Source organism: Lepisosteus oculatus, chromosome 4 (assembly GCF_040954835.1).
Source record: "Lepisosteus oculatus isolate fLepOcu1 chromosome 4, fLepOcu1.hap2, whole genome shotgun sequence".
NCBI classification, from domain to species: domain Eukaryota; kingdom Metazoa; phylum Chordata; class Actinopteri; order Semionotiformes; family Lepisosteidae; genus Lepisosteus; species Lepisosteus oculatus.
The window spans coordinates 29,078,547-29,100,122 of NC_090699.1; the positions used below are offsets into that span (position 1 = coordinate 29,078,547).

The following is a 21,576-nucleotide window of genomic DNA, read 5'->3' on the forward strand; positions in this document are numbered from 1 at the left end:
AAGAAGTGGGGCTGTGGGGATAGAATCTTACCTCCATACCCCTCAATGATGGAGATGTCAAAGTAGTTTGGAAACGCAGAGGCTGAGATGATGGAGTAACTGATGACGTTATTGGGGGGAGAGTCCTCATCTGTTGCCTGAAAGTGGGAGAGGAAGAGATTGAGGTAGAAGGGGGAAAGAAGTATGGAATAATATCGTATTGGGAGGAAGGAAGGGAAAGAAATGCAGAGAGAGAGAGACCAGAGTGCATTGAAGGGCAAGAAGGGGAGAAGCAGAGGGAGAGGAAAAACAGAGGGAGAGGGTTAAAATGTAAGGGAAGAAAGAGATGAGCTCAGCCAACTCAAACAATTAAAATACATTTTTAGCTGTTCTTGTCATCCCAAAACATCAAACTGTTTTAGGTCTGAAGCAGGCCCCCTCAGGGATTTCTCCAAACCATCCAAAAAAGTGGGTGATACATTCTTAAGTTTTTATGTTATCCTTCATTAACAAATGAATAAAACAACAATATGAAAGCACTTATGTTGACTGCAGCAGCTCTTTGCACCAATGTGGCTTTTTGAACAAGAGAGAGTAAGGGAGGGAGTGACAAAGACAAACAGAGGCAGACAGGAAGAGAGAGAGAGAAAGAGAGAGAAAAGATGCTGCTCTGAGCGCACCTCTCCTGTGTGCCTCTCTCTCTGTCTTTCTCCTCGCCAAGGGCTCCTCTGTCGCCATTCAGCAGATGTTTCATTAAATCCTCTCTTCCTCCAGGCACTCGGGCTGCTAAATACCAGGCCATGGGGAGGGAGTGTGAGAGCCAGGGGAACAGAGGGGAAGAGGGAAGGAAAGAGAACAGAAGCTCAGGAGGAAAGGGGGAGGAGAGGGATAAAAGACTTTTCTTTCCTCTTATTTTTTTCTTTATGAAGTGCTACGCTTCAGTGTAATGTGCTGACAGCACAATTCCAGGGCTGCCTGATATTACTCACACAGCTGATATTAATAATGTGGCCGTTTAAGGTTACCTTTGCTTAATGAAATAAAGCAAGTGAACCATTCAGCCCACTGTAAAGGACACTGAATCCAGGGCCGTAATTGCTTTTTTTGGGAAAGCTGTAATCAATATAAACATGGAGCCATTAATTACTCTTATTTATATTTATTTTTAACCTTTATAAAAATGGTTAAAAAATTAATTTGTTGAGGTGGATAATGTTATCCTATGTAATCTGCTGTTCAGTAGAAAAAGAAAGATTGGAGCCCATTACTGAAGTCCACCTGTCCTGCTCAGGCACAGCCCTTTGTGACAGAACCCTGGGACCCCGAACTTCTCCAGGAACATACAGCACCTTTTAGTTTACAAATATTTGTGCACTTACAAATGGTTTTTCAAATCAGAATAGTTGGCCGTGAGTCTCACCCTAATTCGGGCCACCTGCTGCACTGCTGGCTCATTTTCCCTCAGAGAACCCAGGTATGCCTCCTTCTGGAAGATGGGCGCGTTGTCATTGACATCCAGGACGTTGATGCGCACACGCCCTGTGGTCTCCTCGCCTCCCCCATCCCGAGCGATGACTGTGAGTGTGTAGCGTCTTGTCAGCTCGAAATCCAGTCGGCCGCTCAGCGTCACCCAGCCTGTGTCCTGGTCCACGGTGAACCTGCAGAGAGCCCCGGCTAGATGTTCACTGGGCTAGCAAAACAGCTACTGTGCTGCCAACACAGCAACCACATGGGTAACACATCAATTGCAGAGACAAAACAGCAATTATATATACATCACAGCTTACACAGCTCCTGCACTGACACAACAGCTCAGTCTTTGTTTGATTGTTTCTTTCTGCCTCTCTCATCTCTCCTCCTCTCTCTGACAGAGGAAGGATGAGTAGTGACCCAGCTCCCTGGCTGACACTTACTGGTCAGGCTCATCGCTGAAGAAATACCGCACTGATCCAAAGGTCCCAAAGTCATTGTCCGTGGCCTGCAGGTAAGACAGACAAAGGAGGGAAGTGTTACTACAGTTACTTCATACCTAAATTTCAATATATATATAAGTCCTACAAAAACTAATTTTCTAATCACACATTTACTGACAATTCATGGAATTTACTGTTTCCTCTGATTCCTACAGGTCTCTAAAACTATTCACTGCCACAGCTGTGTTTTGGTGTGAAGCACAGATCAGCACCTTGAGTATCCCAGAATACAGCATCAACACACAACAGTACTAACTGAAGCTTTTCATTCACCAGTTGATCTCTGAAGTGACATTTATTTCTGATATTTTAACAAAGCAATCAACATGTTCTGCAGTAAAAACGTATCTGGTGATCATTTAGAGGAGCATGAGAAGGAGGGGACAGAAAGAGCCAGAGAATCTGGAAAAGCAGGAGTTAAGACAGAGCGATAAAAAGAACATTGTTTCTAAAGGTTTTGCAAATTGCTTTAGCAACACTATAATTCATCAGTCATGCCAATAAAGCTCCTTGAATTTTAAATTTAAGAAGAAAGAAAGACAAAGCAGAAGAGTATGAGGAAGGCGGAAAAGGCCTATTATTTTGCACACACTCGCTGTCAGAAAGACCATGCTCTGCCTAAGAAAGGTGATTAGGAATACTTGCAGGTACATCTCTGCCTCCTGCTGTGGAAAAGAACGCTATTATTAAATTGTAAGGCTTTAAACACCCAGCGAATGTTATGAGTTCCACTACTCATTTGTAGCATTTAAATGTCGCTCATACCATTTTATTGCTTCCTAGCATGTCTGAAGATGCTTTCTCACAGCAAATCACCTCTTTTCTCCTGTAAGCAGTAAAGGGGGGTGATGTCTGATGTGTGTCAGCCAGGGACAGGAGAAGCTTCTCCGTCACTGTGGGAAAGCACAGCATCGCTGCTGGGGGCTGTTGATCCTAGTGCTGCCAGACTCTCCAGGAGCTGTCTCTACTATGCTGGAGCTTTAACATTAGAGGGAAGGTTGTGCAAACAACTGTTTGCAATACTACAGGAGCCAGTGACTTCTCCTGGAAAGCTTTTAAGCTGCACATTTATTGTTTTGTTTTATTGTATAAACACAGATACATACTGTGCAAAAGTCTTAGACATTTTAACTGTTCCAAACTTTTTAATTCGAGTTTTTCTTTCTTTATAATTCTATGCTGATTTATTGTCACCCTGGGCATTTTTTTTTGTAATTTATTCCTAAGGGATCTGAATTTCTTAGTACAAAAAAGTAACCTTTTAGCATTGTGGATGTGTAAAGAGACACTAATGATGTCAAAGACAAGGAATATCTGACAGTCAGTCAATGGGGTCTGATATTTTTTTATTGTTTAAGGATCTGATACATTTAAATCAGATTAACTATTTTCTAATCACATTTACATTTATTAGCTACTACAGCACTTCATATTGGCTGCTCATGTTTTGCTTACTTTGAGCTGCTGTGCTGACATTTTAGAAGATTCTGATCAATACAGGGGCAGAAAGATAACATTTGCTTAAATACACTATCTTATGTATGCAATACCATACTAATGCATAATATACACTTGTAACACACTGTAGTGATTCGATGGGTTCAATTTACTGAAACAATCTGAAATTGACAAAGACATCTTCTTCTTCTTTTTCACAGTCTTAGTCCCAGACTGTCCTGGGGTCAGCTGCTTTGGTTGCTCTTCTCCACTTGTCTCTGTCGAGCACATCTTCCTCACTCACTTCACATACCTCCATATCTTTTCTCACACAATCTATCCATCTCTTTCTAGGCCTGCCTCTTCTTCTGTTACCTTCCACCTCAAATTCCATTACCCTCTTTGTTACTTCCTCAACGTCCCTCCTCATGATATGTCCATACCACCGTAACCTCGCCTCTCTCATCTTCTCAACCACATCCACCACCCTACATCGTCTACGGATTTCTTCATTTCTGATCTTATCCTTCATTGAAATCTGCAGAATCCATCTCAACATCCTCATTTCAGTTCTTCTCAACAAGTTCTCTTCCCTCTTTCCAAGCGCCAAGCATTCAGCTCCATATAGTAGTACAGGTCTAATCACAGTCTTGTACATTTTGCACTTTAACTTTCTAGGAATTTTCCTGTCACAGATTATGACAAAGACATACAAAAGTATTTATATATTTGAATCAACTGTGATACAAATAGCTGATCGATTGCTCCGGAATTACAAAAGATACTAATACCACAGGGTTAAAAAGACACTGTCTATAATACTCTTACAAACACATTAGCATTCCCAAATACTCTTTATAATCTATATAAAATGCATACTTGTTTGGAATAACAGATTAGCTCTCTAGTTTTATATTTTGAACGTGGAATATATACTAATCCACATTAGAAAGCTTGGCCAGATGCAGTCCTGATGAGATTTCTTAAAAGTCCCACAGGGAGAGGAATAGCTGAATGTGGTTGTCCATGTCCATGACATACTGTAGCATGTCCAGTCAGAGTCTGTTGGCTCTTGGCCAAACAATGTCCTGTTAATGCAGGAGAACGAGGAGGAGAGGAGGGTTTCATGTTTAGCCTTGCACTGAAGACAGCTTATTCAATGGAACATGCATGCAGTCTGAGAGTGTGGTTGTGACCACCAGTGTAACTTCGATGTAGAAAGCCCGCTCACTCTCATATTTTGTAGCTGTTGAGTTGATAATATGTTGATATTCAGTGGTGTCAACAAACCTCCAACTGTATTATTTCATTGATCAGGGGAAGTTGCTATTGGACGTTTGTCATATGACTTTTCTTTCTGCAGGGAAGTCTTGGGCAGAATTCTGGTTTACAAATGTTTTTCTGGCAATTACCTGAAGCTGAGTTTGTCCAAATGCATTTTAGATGGCTGTGGTTACACTAATATTGTTAGTCAGCTGTCATTGGGCCAGGGTGTCAGAGAACATTAAAAACTGCTGTGGAGAGAGTTTGTGATGTCATCACGTGCAGATCTTTATTGGTGGATAACTCTGACCCTTACAGGGGATTTATGACAGGTGGCCTACTGCATATCTGGGCTCCAAGTACTGATATAACTTTTAGAACTGCAGACTGAGAGATGTCAAATTAGGTACTTCTTCACTGGACTTGTCAAGATGGACCTAAAGTAATTTCTGGTGGCCTGGTTTGGGGTGTTGGAGAGCCCAAATCCTGCTTGTTATCTACCGATCTTAGGAACATTCCAAAAATGCTAGCTGAAAATACTTAGGATGTGTATTCAGTTTAAGGTAAACTACAAATATATCACTTTATTCTTTCTGAACACTTAATCTGAACAAAGTAAACCATGAACCTGAGCAATGGTTTACTATATGATGACACATATTAGTAGTTGTCACAGTAGTTGTAAAGAAACTGCCTACTGCAGGTCAATGCCAGAAATAATTAGATGGGTAACATAATCCAGCAAAAAGACATTTGAGTAGTTTTAGGTCAGCTGTACATACTGCATCAACAGTAAGCAGGACACTATAATGACCAGGCTGTTTTGAATCTGCATCTTAACCATTATAGAGTGTGTACCATTGATGTTAAGATCTTGAAACAAAAGTGTTACAGATGGCCGTGTACTGCACTGTAATATCTTCATTGAGAGCCATGTACTTTTTACTACGGCACTTTTAAAAACAAAAATACTTAAAATAGTATTGTATATTGGGGGCAATTAAATGTTTTCCATCAAAAACACCTAATTCAAAATGGAAGATAAATTGGGCACTGAATATTTGTGAAATATGTTGCTTTATCTGAACATCTAATTTCATGCAAAGATCCAAGTGATCAAACAGAGGTACTAGTATTTAGCTTAGACTGAACCACTTCTCAGTTAAATGATTAAGTCAATATAATCTTTAACAAAGGAAAAGAGAAACAAATGGACAAAATTATGAGGGAACAGTAGATTGGAGAAGTAACTGCTTTGCAAGAAAGTCTTCTCCTTCAGGAAACCATAATCTGTGCAGATAATTTTCAAACTCTAGGAGATATGCAAGGAATGTTGTATTTGGAGAAAATACTGGTTTTCTTTTTATTTATCCTTTAGACTGGAAGACATCTCTTTGTTTCACAATTTAAAATAGACAAAATAGGTTCTCATTTGCTTACCATCCATTTTTGAGACCTAGCTTCCAACACAATGCATTCCAGTCATGTCATGTTTATTGTGCAGGTGGTGATCTAATGTGGTTGTGTCTCCAAAGTGTATTCTGATCTGCCGCCAATTGTGCAAATAACTCAAGCTCCATCTTGAACTTCTTCACCATTTCTGTCTTTCTTGTCAACAATATAGCAAGAATACTAAGAAACCAGAGGACCAAATAACATATTGAAAAACAAAACAACATACTGTTTAAGTAATTATATTATATTTTAATTCCATTATTCTGTTGTCATCAAGATATTCTGTTCATGAAACTCAGTCCTAATGCAGCATTCACAGCAGACAAAATGACATTTCAGCCCATATTTTACTTGTTATGTCATTGTTATTTTGCCCAGGCAATCCAGGACTCACATTCCTCAGTCTCCTCTGAAACCGGGCTCATTTGCACGAGGACTCTCCAGACTCGCTCGGCTGATTGTCCCAACCATCTGCCTCCAGTTAATGGGTGCTAATTCCATCAAGCCCGGGATATTTAAATCCTGATCTTCCACTGCTCCATTACTCTGTCATTGAGCTACCTTCTGACCTGGGTAGTGCTCTCAGCATCTCCATTTTCCATCTCTCTTGAACCCTCTCTGCCTGTCTGCTCACTGTCTATTCAGCCATCTTGCCTGGATCAGCCCTGATATGTGCGCTCACCTACTTTCATGGATCAGTCCTGTCTGCTACCACTCTCTGCCCAGCTTTAGTGATCTCCGTCAGCTGTTGACAAGCTATTGGATTCATCAGGCTGTCAGCGAGACATGGCTTTCTTCATCTGCTCACTGTGTGATAACAATTGTATATAAATCTGCTGGGGTCATAGAGCTCTCTGTTCTACTGCACTTTAACAACAAGTTTTAAGCTAATCATCTTTGAATGTTAAACTTTTAACAGAAAACTAATGGGACCCAAGATGTGTTTAACATATTATTACTAATTTTGCCCATGACTGCATAAACTGGTCTCCACTTCAATTTCTCTTGCATTTTGAGGTCAGAGTTGTCCTGTTTGATATTGTTAAATCTGTTTGCTGATTCAATTAACAAAACATTCAATCACTAGTACACTGCAGACCTTACCTTATTTGTATCCTGGTAAATTTTGCAAATGAGCAATTTTTTTGGTACTGTCAAAAACATGCTGAGGGCATTGAAACATTTGGAGAAGCTGATTGTAGACTACATTGTCCTAATAATCAACAGCAATCATGATTGCATTTTTATGGGGCTCATCCTGTACAGAATCTAAACTGCAAAAGTTCATCAGAAAGGTTTTGATGTGGTAAATAACAGCAGTCAGCATCTCCCTGGCAAATATCTCTTGACTCCAAGCTATTTTCAAAAAGTACTCCAAATACAGTATATAATTCAGCTCATCAGCAGCATCAAGCAGCAAAGACTGCATCTTCTGTTTAAGTTACATTCAGTACTCCTTATTAAATAATGTCAATTCACATCTACTTAGTAGGAACATTCAAAATGGTCATAAATATTTTATTGTGGAACACAGAAAAACCAAACTGACAAATTGTGCACCATGTAATTTACATTTTGCAACTACTGTACATAAGACAGCCAATCGGCTCTGCAGACTAAAGGGAGGAGGGGAATTTCCGATAGCTTATTTTATATAGTAATACATAGATGAGCAGTTTTATACCTGTATCTTGCACTGTTAAAGGAGATTTTCAAGCCGCTTGGGAATTAGCCCTGTTGGTGCATACTATATGTTAATCTGATCAATGTTGGGTGAAAGATTGCCTGGTTTCTTCTCACCCACCATTGTACTCCGCTAATAACAGTCAAAGACGAAACAGTAGAAGAAAACACTAGCAGAGGCTTTGAGTAAATTTTTGATGTTCATAACGCACTCACACTGTACCTCCTTACTGAGTATAAGGTGTTTAAGATATTTGCAGAGCAGCATAGACAGGGACACACGCACATGAACACACACTCAAACTCACAAAATTGATTCTTGGATCAGTAACTACTACTAGCAACCGAACGAGAACGATGGTCCAACTGACCCCCTCTTGTTTCTATCTTGCCTTAATGCTCTTATTTTCTTGCTCACTGGCCAGAAATAATGTGCTAACTTGAGTCCTTCTTTATTTCTGTTGGAAAAATTGAGTTCTGCTCCATTAGGGAGGGAATGACCAGTCTGCTGAGAGCGTGGCAGTGCCACTTTATGTACCTGCTGCTTTTAGTGCCTTAGCGCTACCCAGGTCTGACTGTCACCTGCCTAGTGATGCACACACAACAGGCTGGTCCTCCTCAGGCCAGCTGGTCTGGAATCTGCAGCTCCACACCAGCCAAGCCATTAAACAAATACCAAAAACCCGTTGCCACCATGTAGATTCCTCAAGATATCTCTGGCAAAAAAGCTCATAAATTGTGGAATAAAAAAAATCAAATTTAAAATGCCTTTGTTTACTGTAACACCTAATTATCAGCATATGATTAAATGCCCAGTCAAGGAAAATAATCACAGAACCTGACACAAAAACAGCAATAAGGAGATGCTAGACTAGCTTTTTATGCTCAACATTTGGACTTAATTATTTTTATCTAAAGCATCATTTAATTGTCTGCATTCTTGTTATGAATTTCTTAATAAATGGCATACTGTATCTAGCCAAGACTCGTGCTACAGCAATTCAACAGGCAGCCCTTGGGGTGGTTTGAAAAAGCTGCATGTCTCGCACACCTGCCCTAAAAGGTGGATGCTCATGAATCGCTAAATAAAAGTTATTCCTAAATAGAAATAGTTGATGCTAAGAAATAAAGTGTGGCCAGTGAACGAATCCTAATCCAGCACATTCCCATTCCCCTCACTGCCTCTCTCAATGTCACTGTGCAGATACTGCCAATCTCCGCTCCCCCAATTTTGGGACTGTTGCACGAGCCCCGATGATTGACGGTTCCATAAACCCAGCGATGAGCGGGATAGCGGAAGCGTGGAGCTCAGCAGCTCGGCGCAGACCTGACACTTTGCAATGACGGAGCTCAGATAGCCATCTGTCCTGCCTGGGCTTCGTCAACAGGCCGCACTCATCCGTTCCAGACAGGAGGAAATCAGTTCCCTTTCAGCTCAAGGAAAATAAAGAAAACAACTGCATTTTCTTTAAACTTGAGGAAACTAAATAAGAATAATAAGAAGAATCTTGGAATTGCTGTATCTTAGGCGGATAAGGAAGACATTGCTAAAAGCTTCTCTTCAGGTAAAACTGCTACAATATTTTCCAGTGTATGTAATTTGGTTGTATTCAACAGACTTAATACTGCAAGCGGCAGAATTTTAAGTATTAAATTATAAAAATCTTAATGATACAGTATATAAATGAATACCACATGCACAACATCTTATAGACCACAGCATTAATATTTGTTTTGAACTTGAATAATTGATCATTGTTAAAGCCTAACCATAATGTTAGTGAAGCTGCTCCACATCAGTGACATAGGGGCACAGTGGTTTGCAATGCTGCCTCATGGCGCAGGGGTTCTGGATTCAACTCCTGACCTGTGGTGCTATCTGTGTGGAGTTTGCATGTTCTCCCCATGTTTGTGTGGGTTTCCTCTGGTTTTCTACCCCTGTCCAAAGACATACTGATCCAAAGACTTTACTGGCCCAGGAGTGAGTGTGTACTGTATGTGTTTGGGTCTGTGTGTACTCCGCCATGGACTGACAGCACATCCAGGGTATATCCTTCCTTATGTCTGTTACTTGCTAGGATAGGCTCTGGCTAGCTGCTGGATGAAGCAGTTAGAAAATGAATGGATGGATGTTCAATATTAATCAACAACATATAGTTGCACAAGTGTACCATCTAATCTGGCCCATTCCTTTCCGGGCATCACTTTTACTGTATAATACTGCACCCCTTTTCATCTCTATATAATGATAGCCACTGTCTCTGCCCTTGCACAGCACTGCTATTATACTGAAGAAAGACAGTGTTAAATTTACTCACAAAAATATTGCAGTTGGGTAACACACTTGCAAAAACTATAGCAGTAGAGTACAATATATTATCAGGAAGCATATGAAGTGTTTTGGTATGTTAAATTCTGTCCATCATGAATGAAACTGTGTTATGCTCTTTAATATTGACAGTGGTTTTACTTTTGTGCATTTGCTTAGTATATTTGTGTATGATGATGCTATTGTCCCAATATGTATATGACGGTAAGTTACTATAGTTTTTAATTTTTACCAGAGAAGTAAAACATGAACATGAAACAAACACATCAGCCATGAGTGGTACAATATGAAATGCCAGACCACATGTCTTCCTGCTTCGTTTCCTATTTATATCTCTACTGACAAATATGTGTGAAGCAGCCCTTATGGTGCACACTATTAACACAGCTGAAGACAAAGCAGATAGCAGCAGAAGCCTCGGAGGCACTTCAGCTTTTATTTAAACATGGAATTTAAATTGATGGGCGCCAAATTGCTTCTGCCGGATCCTCTCCAAGAAGCCATAAAAGAAACCAATTATGGATTGTCAAACTCTGTAACTGGCAGCGTGCTGACCCTGGCCACTCACACACTGCTGTCTTTCTCCCCACCCCACTCCAGAGTCGACGCAGCAGAGTGAAGGGAGGTGCATGGGGCTCACACAAGCATTACCACATGGGGTAACACTGCTACGTACGTTGCTTGGGTATAACAGGATTATATAGCAGGTTCCACTAATCAGGCCTCCATTTCAATGGAGTAGAAAACCGATATTCTCTCTTTCCTCCCTCTCCGAGTCAATATTTTGATAATACAAAAAGCAGTTGCCATTTTCTCTTGCAACCTTGCTTTCTGTTTTCCTCCAGATAACTTATTATGGGCTTTAATCCTATGTCTCTCCTTTTCCCTCTTTTTTTCTACCTTTTCTTTTCCACTCCTTTTTGTGTGTTTCTGCATGTTAAGACCTGTTCATACCCCTGGCAGCTGCAGACTGTGTACAGTACCAGTGTTTCTGGGCAGAGTTACAGCAGTCTGGAGCAAAACCTCCTGATGCACATTAACAATACTGAAAATAAAGTGTATTAAGGGTAAACTAACAGCTCAATTTTTTTTAAATGTTGTTTTGTGAAATACTGGGCGTGCTTTATGATATGTTCTATTTTGCTTTAATAGCATAAGAGTGCTATATAAAATATTTATATTGTACTGTATCCTGCACAGATAATCCTCAAAGAACTCTCCTCTTCTCTCTCTCCCCAACACTAACATGCAGTCACACCCTAGACACACTCAATGAATGCAACAGATAAAGATGAAGAAACAGATAAAGATGAGATGAAAGTGGCAGACCAGCAATATAAGGCAATTCCAATTCATTGAGCTCCAATCACTAATTTATTTGCCTTTAATGCTCTTCAAACAGCCCGGTGTTCCGGCTTCTTCTTATCAATTTATCTCCAGATCCCTTATGTATATTTCGAGATGATTGACGGCTGGGCCAATTGTGCAATCTGACAGCTTGCTGCAGTCACTAACCTTTGCAGTTCTCTCTTCTCAATGATTCTGTACATGGGACTGAAAAAGAGAGCTGTATACTTTGTTGATTATTTGCATAGCTCCATGCAAATGTTGGCATGTGCTTTCACAATTGAACTTTTGTCTGTGAAGAACCTAAAAGTTGATACATATACTAACCACAATCCCAGATAATTCCATACCTGGATTACATGGCATTGTAATACTAATTCCTTACATTTATACAGTGCCTTTCACTACAGATCATTCAACGCACTTTACATATAGGATTCCACATCTGAAGAACAGCACCCACCTGGGTGAGATGAGGCAGCCATTATTCACCAGCAGCCCCACTGCACAGCAGATCGGGTGCAGAATTGAGAAATTGCTTCTACAAATGAATTAAGGAGGACCATTAGGGAGAATGGATTGTAGAAAAGTCAAGAGTGGAATTTAGCCAGATCACCAGTGTCGATACACCTACTCTTATGAAGTAAGTGAAAGGGGATTTTTGTCTGGACCTTTGTTTAACCTCTACTTCAGATGAACCTCCTACGCACAGTATCCTTGTCACTTTACTAATGGATTGGTATTGGAAGTTCTTCTCCAGATAGAAGAGCACTTCTAGTCCACCAGCACCACTTACAGAAAATTTGTTTTCCTTAGAGGCCTCCCTTCTCAGTACTATCCAGGACCAGCTCTCTGAAATTTATCAAGATCAGGCTAGAAGGTCTAGCCCTGTAAGTCAGGTTGTGTACAATAGAGTGTGTGAGTGTGATGCCGCGAGGTACTGTGTAGGTGGATGACAAAGTGTAGTAACTCTAGTGCTTGTTCATTTCCTCCTATGATCAACCCACTTCCATTCTGAGTTGCAAAGTGAGCTGTTGGTGTGTTAAAAGGCTGGCTCAGCCAGCTGGCCAAGGGGGACAAACGTAGACAAAGAACGAGCCAACAGGGAGTGAGGAACTGCTCCATTAACACTGCTCGCTCTAGCTGGCTGCCTCTCTCTCTTCTTTTCTCTCTCTGGGACACACACAAAGTGCCATTGATTTCCCTCTTAGCACACCGGGACTTGGAATCAATACAGAGAAGGAGAAGGAGAAGGAGAAGACAGCTTCTCCAAAGGCTTAGCCAATCCTAATGAAATAAAACTGCTAGAAAAATGTAGCTCAGAGAAAGCTGAACAACTCCAGTAGTCAAATGGCCATCCTCAGTCATCTACCCTAGTGAATCACGGGAATTCAGTTTGTCTCCCAGGGTCAATAAAACAAGTTTCACAGGGTAAATACAGGGAGAGGCATTAGAGCAAGCTGTTAGAGTTCAAGCTGTTAGAATGAACCTCACACCAAGCTTTCATAGGATAGTATGGAATGGATCTCCACACCTGTCCACACTTACTCATCTGCAAACCTTATAGATATGACACAGCTCAGGCCCCTACACAAGTGCCCCAGACAAAGCAGTCAACCCACCTGTGAGCTGTGAGGAGGATCTGTAGCACATCTCTGTGTTAGGTCAGTAAATATTAGAAATGTATTGATTTACTGATTTACAGATGTATATTAGAAAGTGATTCCAATCAGTTCATCGTTTAACATAGCATACAGTATTTATAAATATTGGAACATTGCAGCCAACACAAAACATCATTTCAATTAAACTGAAATAAAAAGTCCCCTTTGCATTTCAAGGAATATTCCAAAATTGTGTAAGAGATATCCTAGGACTCAAACCCTTTAAACCAGAGATGGATAACTGTAATCCTAAGGGCTGCATAGTCTAAAATTAATCTATTGAACTATTTATTTTAATATGTTAAAATTGTTGGTCTTAATTAGAGGCTGACTGCCTACATGCTGCAGATAACATCTTCGCTTAACAAAAACACCAGACTGTAAGCATTATATGCAACAGAAATCAAATCCCTTCTTCTTTCTCATCCTTTAATTTTCATTCAGTGGGTTAAGCAATGTTAAAAATGTCATTGTTGTTGCATCGATCTTGGTCGCTAAACTGTTTAAACTTTAAGTATTTACTTCAACCCTGTCCTTCTTTAAAAAGCAAATCAAGGTTGTTTTGTATAACATGGATTTTAGTTCAGTTCTATTAGGTGGAGTGTCAACCTCCCAGAGACATCAGTTTTGGAATTTGTAAGTAAGATGACAGATGGATTGTGTCTGGGGGCTGGGCTGAAACAGAGAAGCAGGGGAGCAAGTGCTGTGATGAGCCCCCCGTACACAAATTCCGTAAGTCTTGTTCTGAGGGGGCTGCACCATGCAGATTGGCAGAGGACCAGATATAATAATTAAACTGATGAACACGTTTAGATTAAATCGCACGTGGGCTATAGTTCCCCAAGCAGTCTTTTATAACAAGTACACAGCACAGGGAGCTGGCCACAGTGTTAAAGTGATTTACATGTTCTTGTCACCTGTTGTCAGTAAACAGGGGGGGCAGGGTGTGCTTTGTGAGGCCTACAGAAGGGAAGGGAATTACAGAAGGTAATGTCTAGAGATAGGCAGGCTCGCAGCACGCTAATCATTTTTCTACCAGCTAAGAAACAGAAGCCGCTAAGCATGTGACAGCATTTGATCAGCAAAATGTTTATATACACTAACACTTTTTTAAGGAGCTGTCAATTAACTAAGTTTTGCGATTTAAACTCAAAATTAAGAACTTTAAATTTATTCAGCACGAGTGACGAATTTCCACTACAAATACAAAAGTATGTTGCAAACTGTAGCATACTTAGTGCTAGTGCTTTCAATGAGAAGTTTTGCAAAGTTTTAAAAAATCTGCTGAGCAACACACATATGATGTTCAGGCTTTCCTGATGCACATTCACACCCTGAGTTGTGTATGTGTCTGGGGTGGCACAGTAGTGAAAACACTGAGAGCAGGACATCCTCTCCACTTCACAACTCTGATGCAACCAGCTCCCTAATTGTTATATCGATCCTACTAATCACCAGTTACATAATTAAGGACCTAGCTGTAGCAAATCTGTGAAGTCGACTGGATCTGAAGGAGGCTGTTGAGAATGAGAATCACTTTTATTTGCCAAGTACATTTCTTTGTACAAGACATTTACTCCAGTATAATTGGTGCTGCAAAACCAGTCTACATATAGCATACACAAACAAAAGTAATTGTATTAATCGTCAATGGAAGAGAGATGGCAGCCAATAAACCTCTTAGCAGAGTGAACAACACACAGAAGTTTATTGCCAAACTAAACAGTTATAGAGACAGTCAGAGTGCTCTCAATAATAGCTCCGTAAACTGTACAGTATGAGAACTGAATGAGAGACACCACAACCAAAATGTTCCACTTGGCACAAAAAGTACATTCTCTGCTGTACTTTCTTTGTGATACTGGTTACATTCATGCTCCATTTAAGGGTATTAGAAATCACAATTCCCAATAACTTAAGGGCACCACCACACTTACAGTACAGCACACACAAATCATTGATAACCAGGGAGAGGGGATTTGTAGAATGTTTCTGGAAATCAACAACCATTTCCATTCTTTTAAGGGTATGAACTTCCAGGTAGTTGTTAGCATATCTTGATACCCACCTTCTCAGCCCCCTCCTTTACATGGTCTCATCATCATTACTGATAAAACCTACAAGGGTGATGTCATCTACAGACTTAATTAATTTGATAGAAGAGTCACTGGAGGTGCGGTCATTGGTGTACCAGGAATAGAGTAGTGGGGAAAGCACACATCCTTAATGTACACCTGTATTCACAATCAGTCTGACAAATAAAGGCCTAGTTGCACCCACTGCCTTCTATCTGTGAGAAAGCTGATAATCCATTGTCTGATGGAACAATTTATTGTATTAGGAATTTATACAATTTATTGCATTTGAAGGGGACTGTTGAGATTCTATCATGGCACAAAGCCTAAACTTGAAAGTTTCCATTGTCTCTGCCTTGCCTGTGTGTTCTGGTAATATTTTCCATGCATTAATAACTCTATAAAAAAGCATTTTCTTATATTGGTTTCCAGTTATGCCCCTGAATTCAACTCAGTGAACCCGAAATACCTACCGGGATCTTTTTAAAATTTTGTAGGCATCAATCAGGTCACCTCTAAAACAGCTTGTAACAAGATTAGAAAGATTAAGTTCATTCAGCCTCCCCTCACAGCTCATCTTCTATCCTGATATTAGCCATGTTACTATTCTATGTATTTTCTACAATGTTTATTGATGATTTTGTAAAGGGGCAAACTGAACTATTAGTACCACCATACTATTAGTACTACTACATATCCCCACCAGAGACATGGGTATGATACAAACGTAGGGGTCCCTGCCGGTGAGGAGCCTGCACCCACATTCACTGGCTACTCTAGAGAGATGGTCAGCTCCCTCTGCCAGGAGACCCCAGGTGTGGTATAAACTATTCTGTTCAGAGTTGGGAGAGCTTCTCAGTGCGGTGAGGCTAATCAATCAAAGTTTACAGTATATATCCTTATAAGCACAGAGAAAAATGAAAATGGTCTATTAGCTGTTAGTAAATAAATAAATGTACTTCAAGAAGAGGACAGAGTGTCTATGTCTGGTTTATAAATTCGTTGAGAAAGTTTATAATTTACCAGTATACTGGATGTTGCAAAACACACTACATTTCCAAATGTGGTACCTGGTGGGTTTAAGGCACAGATGCTCAGCTGATCAATGAATCAATCAAACACTGCATGTTTAACTCCAGGGGTTTATTGTGATTGACACTGCACCTCAGGAGTTTACATGACATAGGTCAGGGGTGGGAGTCGGAAAGGGCTAATCCTCTCCTGTTTTGCATTGCTTAGACTTGACCTACTGTATAATAATATATGGAGCAATTATTGGAGATTATTTTTGGCACAACCCCCCTTCAGGGCCTGACACAGAACAGCAGCAAGGGAGACACAGAGAAAGAGAGGGAGGGAGTGTGCTGCAATGTGGGTTTGAAGTAGTGAATATTGCTAGGGGCTGCACTTTGTAGATGGTTCGTCATCAAGTCTGTTTCAGCCCTGTCTTCCTCCTGTCTGCTGTTCTCCCTCAGTATTAGTGATTAAAGAAGAGAGAGCAAAGGTGGGGGGAGGGGGGGAATAGAGAGAGATACAGAGAAGAATGGAAATACAGAGAGGCAAGAATTAAACAGGTTTGATGAAGGAGCCAAAAGAGAGAAGGTTCAGAAAGACAGTGGTAGAGAGCAGGAAAGAGAGCTGGAAATCCTATACATACATCACCTTCTTAGCTGAACTAAATAGCATAGCTACAATAAAAAAAATGAGTGTGTCACATGTCAAAGATGTTAATCCTTGTGTGTGCACCTCAATGTGTGAGAGGGTCATTTTGTTGGCTTTAAAAAAAGCATTGTGTAGGTATTCCTGTTTGTGGGTGTGACCATCTTGAACAATATGCTGACAGTATAGTGCCTATCTTTATTAATGAATGCATCAGTAGAAGTGTGATAAGTGTGGGTGACATTTCTGCTCCCTTCACTCCCTCTTGTATCACTGTCACACACACATAGTACATGTAAAGTTATAAACTACAGGATCGGTCATTTTAAAAGTCCCCGACTCACAGTACTTGTTGTGACTTACTATCTTCACTATTAGTGATTTTTACTAAAATCCTTAGCAATTTTTATATATGTTCCTCGTAAATTATAAAACATTTAAAGATGCATTTATCCCTTGGCTTTTGCACAGAGACATAGAATATCAGCACACTGTCCATAAAACATCTGCAGTGGTATTGCATCTGGGAGCTATTTCTCTAAAGCGCTTAGGGGTTGCAAGTGAAGGGCCATATACCCACAAAAAAGCATGCTGTCACTTCCATATTCACTGTTGTCTTTTTATCAAGTTTTCAACATGTATAAACATGAAGGGGCATGAAATACTTAATAAATATTGCACTTTGAGTTTGTTATGTGAAAATCTAATAGTATTGCATGTCACAGGAGTCAGAAAAGTTATTCTAGCCAGTCAAGAAAAACGTATTATTAGGCACAGACTCCATGCAGGAGTGTATTATGTAGGAGTGACTCCATGGTCTCTTTTCATTACTCACATGGGTTGGTCTGCCCAAGGAAAGCACCACCCTCCTGCTCTGCCCAAGACGTACTACCTCGGATGCCTAGCATTGCTTTTACAACTCAAGCCGAAAATGGACAACACTTACAAACACTGTAAGCATAAAAAATATTCCATTAATCAAGCAGGAACAGGTTACCTATGATCCACTTATGCAAGTAATATGGTGAATTCTCAACATGTCAATTTTCTTAGTTTCCTGGAGCAGCATGTGACCACTACAGTATCGGCTGAATTAATTTCTTGTAGATACCAAAGAGATATCTTTTCTCGGTACATCAGTATGAATTGTACTATATAATGCAGTTGTTTCTTAATAAGAAAACTTAGACTGGGAAGAACTGAAAATTATACAGCACTTTCTGTGTAAAGGGAGAAATAACTGTAGTGAACCCACAATTTTACTCAGCACTAGATTCAAGTATCCTATTTGATTAGCAGAAATACGTTTGATGTGTACTAATGCTGAATCTTTCACATGCCAGAATGTAAACCAAGGGTGCTGAGCCACAATCTATAGCATAGTGCTATTATAAAACTGATATACAATGATAACCTGATATACAGTAATATAACTCATTAAGCTGGGAAAACATGAGGTGATCATTTTCACCCAGTCTCTGTCTTTAGACAGTAGAGTGGCTGCCCAGTTACATGACAGAACAAACATAAGTAATGACCTGATGTCCCCCTTATTGCTCTCTAACAGGACAATGACACTCAGAAGTCCTCTAACCCAGCAGGTAAGAGTGGAATTTTAACTTGGGATTACAAACTCTTATAGCTTAAAATGAAATACAATTGTATTGATGGCTTACTGTATGTATAATAAATGTTTTTCTACTAAAGCAAAGGATATGAGAAAAGTGGAAAAGCACTGCAGCCAGACAGAATATTTTAGTGCTGAGCAAGTTTAAGTAAATCAGGGTAAATCTAAGTGCATTCACAGAAAAGACAGCAGTGTGAATATTAACACAAGAAACAGGCGAAACAAATAAATAAAAAGAGGCATCGACTTTAAAATCCATATAAATATACAGGAAACCTAAAATAAAATTGTGGATTATAAATAATAAATGAAGAAAACAAAGAGACAAGAGAGCAAACAAAACACAAAAATGAAATTTTTGCTGATATAAAGCGTTTGTCATTTTCACAGTTCTCCAGGGTCTCTTACCGAGGCAGCTCAGGCTCTGAATAAATGACAATAAATATTTATAATAAAAGACACCATGCCTGATAAATATTAAAGTGTGCGCTCACTGGAGCTAGGGCACCGAGTTGGAGCATGGGAGTCAGAGGCTGTGAGAGCTGTCCACACACTCAGTGCTGAAAGAACAAACCAGCCTTCAGAAACAGCGCCTAATGAGCGTTAGATCCACTACAGGCCCTGACTTCAGCTAACAAATGTGGCTCATAGCAGTGGTCCCCATCTCCAATCCCTGAGGCAGCTCTTACCTAGGTAACTGAACTAATTATGAACTTAATTGGAAATATTTCCAATGTCTATAGCATGTAATGACTTCAATAAAACTATAAACCCTGCAAGACTGCAGCCCTCTAGGATTGGAGTTGAGGAGCACTGGTGTATAGCAGTACTGCTGTAGGTGAGAAAAAATTGCAAATGTTCATTAAAAGAAAAATGCAGACATAGGGGCAAGTGAGCCTGTATTCCTCAGTGTGTCAATATATATACAACTTTTTACTACAAATTAATTTATTTCTATAAACAACAACTAAAGAGTTATGCTATGAGAATTTGCAAGATTGCAGCATGGTAAATCCAGCATAACTTTTGAAATGGTTTGCAAACATAGTTTGTAGCTGCAGGGGTAGCAGGAAATTCTACTTAAAAAGCAAAAAATCGAACATATACAGTGTATCAAAATTTCATCTGTCGATGTGACTCCTTCATGGGGCTTACAGTATACTGTATATTGGATCGAATGGACAGCTTAGAGTTGCCATTTGGCTTACCAGCTTGTCTTTGGGAGGAAACAAGATAACCAGAAGAAACTGTTTGTACGTGCTTATTTTCTCAAAATCCAAAAAACAAGCGTGAAGTAACCAGCACTTCACGAAAGCCTACACGAAAGACCAATTAGCTAGTAAAATCTGCTGTGCTACAAAAGTTGTACTTTCACTGCATAACTGGCCATACTAGGAGAGCAAAGAGATTTTGCTGTCTGTGTTCAAAGTCATACAGACCTCACTGAGTCCCTCACCTCGACAGCAGCAGCAGGACTGAGCTCAGGCACACTCAATAGTTAAATAACTTAGCCACAGCGCTTGTCTCCTTTGTAAATTGTGCAGGGACCCTGGTGCACAGTAAACCCCTAACCTCAGGAATCATCTGTTTCCAATATCTCCAGCATGTCTCCCTAAATTAGGAATTATCTGTTTCCAATAGCATTGTGCTGAGATTCATGTGAAGCTGCTGTGATTACTGCACACTGACATGGAGCGTGGCATGCATGGCAAGTGCTCTGCTGACTGTAACGTGCTGAAGAATAGTGAGAGAAACTCAGCCTACTGGAGCTTCGGCATCTTTCTTCAACTTTTAATAACGGTTCTTCTACGTGAACCCCATCAGAGGGAAGCCAAGAAAGTTCCCTACCACTATCTGCTCATTGTGAATGGCTATTTCTTTGTTAATGCTGCATATCCACAGGACTCATCCTGAGCAGGGCCCTGCAAGCTTTGTTCCTGCTGTGTTTGCAGTTCATTCCTTTGATGATATGTAGTTTGAATGTCACTGATGGCTTTGATGGTTGTGACAACAACAAACTATCAGTGAGATTAAAAACATCGCTCCAGTGACTATATTCCTCGATAAACAAACATTCCAAAAGTCTCAACATTTTTCAAAAGTCCAGCCTGTGAAGGGTACCTGTCATTGTCAAAATGATGGACAGCTGTACTGGTGGATAGCTGGAGGTGAAATTGCAGTCATCTATTCCAAACACACACACACAGACATTCCAACACATTGCAACGTGGACAATAAGCAATAAATCTCAATTAAATGTAACAGAATGATATGCACTCGTTGCCCTTGTAAGAAACCGTTAGGTGCATTTGCACTGACGATGACATTCTACTCTGCAGTGCATGCTGACGGCAACCCCCCCACCGCGCTATAAAGACATCACAATGATAACTTCTATTAATGTGAAGTTAATGAATAATTTAAACATCTGCTTGAGATAATGAAGAGGCTGTCATAGTATCCAGGCATCCCCACAGCTGTGGTCTATGTGACAGGTGTTCACAGGGCGAGTGGGTAGGAGAGCGTCCTGACTCGTTGCTTTCTGTACTGATAGCATCTCCACACTCCACTGCACAGTGGGGGAAGGGGGGTGAAACACACACACACACACACTACACACTCACTGTAGCCTGTGCATCTGCAACACTGCTATTAACCGCTTTTACAGATACAAAGTAGTGGGAGAAAATATATTGTTGCTCTGGAATCAGTCCAGAGAAGAGCAAGCAGGTATATTTATGGGCTCAAAGGAGAATGTCCTACTCTGACAATACAAGCATATAGAAATAATATTTTTAAACAGAGAAGACTATGAGTGAACCTGATTCAAGATTCAAAACCCTCAAAGGCAAGTTTAAAAACTTATGTGCTTCTTCAAAATGAACAGTGTAGCACGATCCAGAGGACATCAAATGGAAACTAAGGCAGGTGCTTTCAAAACTGAGAAGGAGGCACTTATTTGCACGATGGATTGCAGAAGTGTGGAACAATCTGTCTAGCCATATTGCTGAGGCTGATTCCCTGGTTTCTTTCAAGAAATGAGCTTCTCTGACCAATATCTAAAAACTACTAACCTTATGTTCTT

The 21,576-nt window shown here is 40.2% G+C and overlaps 1 protein-coding gene across 1 annotated transcript in view; it reads right to left on the reverse strand.

The window, feature by feature from the left end:
• cdh23 (cadherin-related 23) overlaps nt 1–21,576 on the reverse strand; it is a 198,507-nt gene that overhangs the window by 72,653 nt on the left and 104,278 nt on the right. The window contains exons 14-16 of the mRNA XM_069189026.1: nt 1,893–1,957; nt 1,400–1,637; nt 32–137 (exon numbers count right to left, since the gene is read on the reverse strand). Coding sequence (XP_069045127.1) covers nt 32–137; nt 1,400–1,637; nt 1,893–1,957 — 409 coding nt within the window. The remainder of the gene's footprint in view (nt 1–31; nt 138–1,399; nt 1,638–1,892; nt 1,958–21,576) is intronic.